General features: G+C 62.4%; 2 protein-coding genes across 2 annotated transcripts in view; one reads left to right on the forward strand and one right to left on the reverse strand.

The window, feature by feature from the left end:
• Positions 1-7,503, reverse strand: part of LOC140902360 (uncharacterized) — a 138,915-nt gene that overhangs the window by 70,117 nt on the left and 61,295 nt on the right. The gene's annotated exons all lie outside the window — the stretch shown is intronic.
• The window catches only part of DNAAF3 (dynein axonemal assembly factor 3), a 2,828-nt gene continuing 369 nt past the window's right edge, over positions 5,045-7,503 (forward strand). Inside the window, exons 1-3 of the mRNA XM_073321301.1 lie at positions 5,045-5,210; positions 5,831-5,973; positions 7,255-7,348. Coding sequence (XP_073177402.1) covers positions 5,129-5,210; positions 5,831-5,973; positions 7,255-7,348 — 319 coding nt within the window. The 5' untranslated portion in view covers positions 5,045-5,128. The remainder of the gene's footprint in view (positions 5,211-5,830; positions 5,974-7,254; positions 7,349-7,503) is intronic.

A 7,503-nucleotide genomic window follows, 5' to 3' on the forward strand; every position in this document is an offset into this window, starting at 1 on the left:
GCAGGGAGGTAAAAGTTAAGCGACTCTTGATTTACAGCGGGGCGAGCGAGAGCGGACTCTGCTCCATTTGACTTCTATCAGCTTTCTCCTTATCACACTCCCGGTTGATAGCCCCACCTCTCACTGGAGACCCTACCCCAACAAACCGGCATCCCAGCTCCTGGGATGATTTAGTTGGTGTTGGTCCTGCTTTGAGCAGGGGGTTGGACTAGATGACTTCCTGAAGTCCCTTCCAACCCTGATATTTATGATTCAATGTTCACAAGTAACCCAACAATAACCAGCTAGGCCTGGTTCTCACAAAAGACCCTATAATAACAAACCAGCACAGAGCTCATGGGAGACCCTACAATAACAGACCAGGATATAAAGAGCTGCGTTCCAGGCAAGCTGGATACATACTCTCCCACGGCTTGTGGCTGATCTTGGGAGCGATTGCATCTGCATGACCAGGACTTTCACAGCTGCTTCTGGTAGCTAAATTTTTGTAATCCCAGCGAAGGGCAGGAGAACAGGTGTTCGCCACCTGCCAGGCCCTGCCTGCTTAGGAAGCCCGGCCTGGGGCTTGCTGATCTGAAGTAAATTATGGTATTAAATACTCTGTCCCTCAGCAAATCCCTTGCCAATCTAGGAGCAACCAAGGGCTTTAGAGGAAGATGAATATATCCTTTCCGTCCCAGAGATGTAATTCATTGTGTGTCATTAAGGGGAGGCGAGGTGGGGGAGGGAGCGTGACAGAGACTGGCAAAGAGGGAGGGAGAGACAGAGCGAGGATGAGAGGGATGCAGAGAAAGCGAAGGAAGAAAAGAAAGAGTCGGCTAGGTGTGCATAGGGCTGGCTGGGCTGGTATGGGGCGAAACACAGCATCGATAGATTTCAGAGCAGCAGCCGTGTTAGTCTGTGTGCGCAGAAAGAACAGGGGTTCGCAACCTTTTCCTTTCTGAGCCCCGACATGCTACTTGTGTCACAGCAACTGTTCTGCGTATCAAAACCACGACCGTACAGGGTAGCAAGCAGGGCAATCGCTCGGCCTTTGGCTTCAGCCCCGGGGGGCCCTGGGCTTCAGTCCCATGCGGTGGGACGTCAGCTTCCCGCCCTGGGCCCCAGTGAGTCGAACCCTGGCCCAGCGTGGCGGCCCGCCCTGGCTGAGAATTGCTGGTCTAGAGTATACCGAGATGGACTGGATTAGACAGAGGTGTGTGCATGGGGCTGGATAGATGGATGAGGGTGCGTGTGCGGGGGGCTGGCTGGCTGGTGCATATGGGGATAGATAGATAGATAGATAGAGGGGGTGGATGGGGATAGATGGATAGATAGATCTATAGATAGAGGGGGCGGATGGGGATAGATAGATGGGGGGGATGGGGGGGATGGGGATAGTTAGATCGATAGATAGATAGATGGGGTGGCTGGGGATAGATAGATAGAAAGATAGAGGGGGTGGATGGGGATAGATAGATAGATGGACAGATGGGGTGGATGGGGATAGACAGATAGATAGATCGATAGATAGAGGGGGCGGATGGGGATAGATAGATAGATGGACAGATGGGGTGGATGGGGATAGACAGATAGATAGATCGATAGATAGAGGGGGTGGATGGGGATAGATAGATAGATAGATAGAGGGGGTGGATGGAGATGGATAGATAGATAGATGGATAGATGGGGTGGATGGGGATAGATAGATGGACAGAGGGGGTGGCTGAGGATAGATAGATCGATAGATTAGATTAGATAGATGGGGTGGATGGGGATAGATAGATAGATAGACAGAGGGGGTGGCTGGGGATAGATTAGATTAGATAGAGGGGGTGGCTGAGGATAGATAGATGGACAGAGGGGGTGGCTGGGGATAGATAGATAGATAGAGGGGGCGGATGGGGATAGATAGATAGATAGAGGGGGCGGATGGGGATAGATCAATAGATAGATCGATAGATAGACAGAGGGGGTGGCTGGGGATAGATAGATAGATAGATGGGGCGGATGGGGATAGATAGATAGATAGATGGGGTGGCTGGGGATAGATAGATGGACAGAGGGGGTGGCTGGGGATAGATAGATAGATAGATGGGGCGGATGGGGATAGATAGATAGATAGATGGGGTGGCTGGGGATAGATAGATGGACAGAGGGGGTGGCTGAGGATAGATAGATCGATAGATTAGATTAGATAGATGGATAGATGGGGTGGATGGGGATAGATAGATAGATAGACAGAGGGGGTGGCTGGGGATAGATTAGATTAGATAGAGGGGGTGGCTGAGGATAGATAGATGGACAGAGGGGGTGGCTGGGGATAGATAGATAGATAGAGGGGGCGGATGGGGATAGATCAATAGATAGATCGATAGATAGACAGAGGGGGTGGCTGGGGATAGATAGATAGATAGATGGGGCGGATGGGGATAGATAGATAGATAGAGGGGGTGGCTGGGGATAGATAGATAGAGGGGGCGGATGGGGATAGATAGATGGATAGAGGGGGCGGATGGGGATAGATCAATAGATAGATCGATAGATGGACAGAGGGGGTGGCTGAGGATAGATAGATAGAGGGAGGGATGGGGAGGGGGAGGGGACGGAGGGGGGAGAGGGAGGCGCAGACGGGGGAGGGGGAGAAGGGGGGATGGGGAAGGGGAGGAGGATGGACGGGAGGGGGGTGGGGCAGGGGTGGGGCGGGAGGGGGCGGCTGGGATAGATAGATAGAGGGAGGGATGGGGAGGGGAGGGGAGGGGGAGGGGACGGACGGGGGAGAGGGAGGCGCAGGGGGGGAGGGGGAGAAGGGGGGATGGGGAAGGGGAGGAGGATGGACGGGAGGGGGGTGGGGCAGGGGTGGGGCGGGAGGGGGCGGCTGGGGATAGATAGATAGAGGGAGGGATGGGGAGGGGACGGACGGGGGAGAGGGAGGCGCAGGGGGGGAGGGGGGAGAAGGGGGGATGGGGAAGGGGAGGAGGATGGACGGGAGGGGGGTGGGGCAGGGGTGGGGCGGGAGGGGGCGGCTGGGGATAGATAGATAGATAGAGGGAGGGATGGGGAGGGGAGGGGGAGGGGACGGACGGGGGAGAGGGAGACGCAGGGGGGAGGGGGAGAAGGGGGGATGGGGAAGGGGAGGAGGATGGACGGGAGGGGGGTGGGGCAGGGGTGGGGCGGGAGGGGGCGACTGGGGATAGATAGATAGAGGGAGGGATGGGGAGGGGAGGGGAGGGGGAGGGGACGGACGGGGGAGAGGGAGGCGCAGGGGGGGAGGGGGAGAAGGGGGGATGGGGAAGGGGAGGAGGATGGACGGGAGGGGGGTGGGGCAGGGGTGGGGCGGGAGGGGGCGGCTGGGGATAGATAGATAGATAGAGGGAGGGATGGGGAGGGGAGGGGGAGGGAACGGACGGGGGAGAGGGAGGCGCAGGGGGGAGGGGGAGAAGGGGGGATGGGGAAGGGGAGGAGGATGGACGGGGGGGGCGGACAGAGGCGGGAGGGGGCGGGGCGAACAGGGCTCAGCCCCCTGGCGAGGTTCGGGAGGTGGGCGGAGTCTGGGGCGGGGCTCCCCGGGGGCGGGGTCTCCGGGGAAGGGGGCGGGGTCTATCCCGGGCTGGGGGGGCTCCAGGGAGCGGAGGCCCCGTTGCCAGGGCGACCGCGTCCCGCGGCGCAACCGAGCTGCCGGCCCCGGCCGAGCTGCGCTGCTGTGGGCGGGACCCGGGGCCCGGCCCCGCAGCCCATTGGCCCGGAGCCCTGCCCGTCACGGGGGGGGGGGGGGCGCGCGAGGCAGCAAGGCGGGGGTCAGTGGGGGGCAGGTGATCGGGCGGAGGGGCAGTGTGTGGGGAGGGGCAGTGGGGGGTGAAAGGGGAAGTGGGGGTGGGGGCACTGTGTGGGGAGGGGCAGTGTGGGGGTGGTAGGGGAAGTGGGGGTGGGGCAGTGGGGGGGTGGCAGGGGAAGTGGGGTGGGGTAAGTGGGGGAAGGGGCAGTGTGGGGGTGGCAGGGGAAGTGGGGGGACGGGCAGTGTGTGGGGAGGGGCAGTGTGGGGGTGGCAGGGGAAGTGGGGGTGGGGACAGTGTGTGGGGAGGGGCAGTGGGGGGTGAAAGGGGAAGTGGGGGGAATGAGCAGTGTGGGGGTGACAGGGGAAGTGGGGGTGGGGGCACTGTGTGGGGAGGGGCAGTGTGGGGGTGGTAGGGGAAGTGGGGTGGGGTAAGTGGGGGAAGGGGCAGTGTGGGGGTGGCAGGGGAAGTGGGGGGAGGGGCAGTGTGTGGGGAGGGGCAGTGTGGGGGTGGCAGGGGAAGTGGGGTGGGGTAAGTGGGGGAAGGGGCAGTGTGGGGGTGGCAGGGGAAGTGGGGGGAGGGGCAGTGTGTGGGGAGGGGCAGTGTGGGGGTGGCAGGGGAAGTGGGGGTGGGGACAGTGTGTGGGGAGGGGCAGTGGGGGGTGAAAGGGGAAGTGGGGGGAGGGGCAGTGTGTGGGGAGGGGCAGTGTGGGGGTGGCAGGGGAAGTGGGGGTGGGGGCAGTGTGGGGGTGGCAGGGGAAGTGGGGGGACGGGCAGTGTGTGGGGAGGGGCAGTGTGGGGGGTGGCAGGGGAAGTGGGGGGAGGGGCAGTGTGTGGGGAGGGGCAGTGTGAGGGTGGTAGGGGAAGTAGGGGTGGGGGCAGTGTGTGGGGAGGGGCAGTGGGGGGTGAAAGGGGAAGTGGGGGGAGGAGCAGTGTGTGGGGAGGGGCAGTGTGAGGGTGGTAGGGGAAGTAGGGGTGGGGGCAGTGTGTGGGGAGGGGCAGTGGGGGGTGAAAGGGGAAGTGGGGGGAGGAGCAGTGGGGGGTGACAGGGGAAGTGAGGGGTGGAGAAGAGATGGGGAGGGGGTCAGTGGGGTGCAGGTGATCCCTAGGGAAGGGGGCAGGAGGTGCAGGGGGTAAGGGGAGTGGAGAGCAGTTGGGGGCGGCGCAGAAAGTGGCAGAGGGCAGATGGCCAGTGGGGGAGGAGGAGAGATGGGGCAGCGGCGGGGGAGGTAGGTGGTCACTGGGGAGGGAAAGAGACGAGGGAAGTGGGGGGAGGGGCATCAGTGGGGGTGGCAGCGGGAAGGTTGAGGGGGAGCGGCCCCCCGGCCCTGGCAGCCCCACACCCACACGGGGTGCACGTGTCTTTCTTTTCCAGCCATGACGATGGCAGCCGGCAGCAGCGGCTTCGGCACCACCTGCTGGTGGGGCTTCTCCCCCGCGCTCGACCTGCAGAGGGAATGTGGGTCTTCCTCGTCCCCTGTGTTACGGTAGCGCCTGGGACCCCCCTTCAGACCAGCCCCCCATGGTGCTAGGTGCTGTACAGACCCAGCGCAAGGAAAACCCCAAAGAGCTGACAAGCCAACTCTTGACCCCTCCCCATCTCAGGGGTCCCGGGGGGGGTTCGGCATTGGCCCCTCCAGTCTATTCCTCCTGGCCCCTTTGGGGGGCAGAGCCAGGCTCACGCCCTCCAGTCTATTCCCCCATCCCAGGGGTGGAATCATCCCTTTATGCTTATTCCAAAATCTGATCCCTCTGGGACATGTGACCTGTGTCCTCTTCCCCTTCCCGGTTTTAAATGGGTTGCCTTTGAGCTTCGCTGTTTAAGTCTTATGGGGTGGGGTGGGGCTGGTTATTCGGGGACCTTCTCTGGCGCTGAGATGTGGCGCCTGTGGGGTAGGGGGCGGGAGCTGGGTATACAGGGACCCTTTGCCCACAGCTAAGATGCGGCCCCTCTGGGGTGGAGTGCGGAGGCTAGTTATACGGGACCCCTCACCCGGCGCTGAGATGCGGCCCCCCTGGGCTGGGGCGTGGAGGCTGTTTATACAGGCCCGAGATGCACCCATTCTGTTTTCCCTGCAGGTCTGGAGAGCTCCATGGCCCATCTCTGCCTGTCACAGGACGACCTGCCCGAGCTCAATATCCTTCTGGTGGGCTCCGTCGACGGCCGCCACATCCTCAGGACCATGAGTCAAGCCCACCGCTGGCCGCGGAGGAGGATCAATGTAGGCGTCTCCCCTCCCCGGCTCCCCTCTCTCTCTCACCTGGCCTGGACGTGTGGAGTAGTGGTTAGAGCGCAGGAGTGAGCAGTCTCTGGAGAGCTGGGTTCTATCCTGGCTCGGGGAGGGGAGTGGGATCTAATGGTTAAAGCCGGGAGGGGGCTGGGAGCCAGGACTCCTGGGTTCTCTCCCTGGCTCCGGGAGGGGAGCGGTGTCTAGTAGTTAGAGCGGGGGGGGGCTGGGGGCCATTGTCAAGCCTGCCCCGCATTTGGGAAGAGCTTCGGGATCCCCAGTGCAGGTGCCCCACCCCGCCTTTCCCCCTGCACTCAGCCGCGTTCCTGGGGTCGGCAGAGGCTGCAGCGACAGCTCTGCCAGCGAGGGCCGTGGTGGCAGCTGCCCGTGGGCCGTTTCTGAGCTGGCGTCAGGACTCATCAGGCTGACGGGCGAGACGGGGACGGTTTGTTCCGCGGGGCATCCGGAGGCTGGCGGCACGTGTGGCAGGAGTGTGTGTGAGCGCGGGGAGAGGTCCGTTCCGGCTGCCAGGCCCCCTCCTGCAGCCCCCCAGTGCCTCTTATCTAAACGCCCCCCCGGGATCTCCTCCACGCCAGAGGATCTCCCCGCCTCTTGCTGTGCCCTCTTCGAATCGCCTGGTCCCCAGGCTGGCAGGGGGACGTGGGGGGCGTGGGGCTTCAGTACCCACAGGGGTATTCCAGGGTGGGGAGAAGGGTTCAGAAGGGAAGCGTGAGGAGAAATCTTGGGGGCTCTGAAGCTACAACTGACCCATGGTACCCCTGCTGGGAGAGATGGGGCTGGAGTAGGCAAGAGCTCCCCACACAGCCAGTGCTCCTGCCCTGCTCCCACAAAACCCCCTGTTGGGAGAGGTGGGGCTGGAGTCGCCGGGAGCCCCCCCCCCACAGCCGGCGTTTCTGCCCTGTTCCTCACAGTGCCCCCTGTTGGGAGAGGTGGGGCTGGAGTTGCCGGGAGTTCCCAGTTTCACAAGCCGAGCTCTTTACTGCAGCAGACGTGACAGTCTGGCCTAGTGGGTTTCACAGGCAAAGTCAGGGCTGTAGTAGAAACATACATTTATATCCTTACAGGAAAGATCCCTCACCTGGCGCTGGGTCGCGGCCCCTCTGGGGGTGGGGCGCGGGGGCTGGGTATATGAGGATCCCTCGCCTGGTGTGGAGACACGGCCCCTCTGGGATGAGGGAACCTATAACACCCGCCCCTGCATGGACGCTGGCTTTTCCCAGGGCTTCCCAACTTGTTTTCTTTCCTGCTTCTCAGTTCTACATCGTGGAGAATAACCTCGAGGCGCTGGGCCGGCAGCTGCTCTTTCTGAGCCTCGCCCTGGAGTCTCCGGAGAAATTGGGGCTGCAAGGTAAAGGCCACTCAATCCCTGGCTCTGACCAGTAGACCCCGCTCCCCACACAGAGCTGGGATAGAACCCAGGGGGCCTGGCTGCCGGCCTCCCCTGCTCTAACCAGAGCTGGGATAGAACCCCGGTGTCCGGGCTCCCACTCTGAGATAGCGCGT

Source organism: Lepidochelys kempii, chromosome 23 (assembly GCF_965140265.1).
Source record: "Lepidochelys kempii isolate rLepKem1 chromosome 23, rLepKem1.hap2, whole genome shotgun sequence".
NCBI classification, from domain to species: Eukaryota; Metazoa; Chordata; order Testudines; family Cheloniidae; genus Lepidochelys; species Lepidochelys kempii.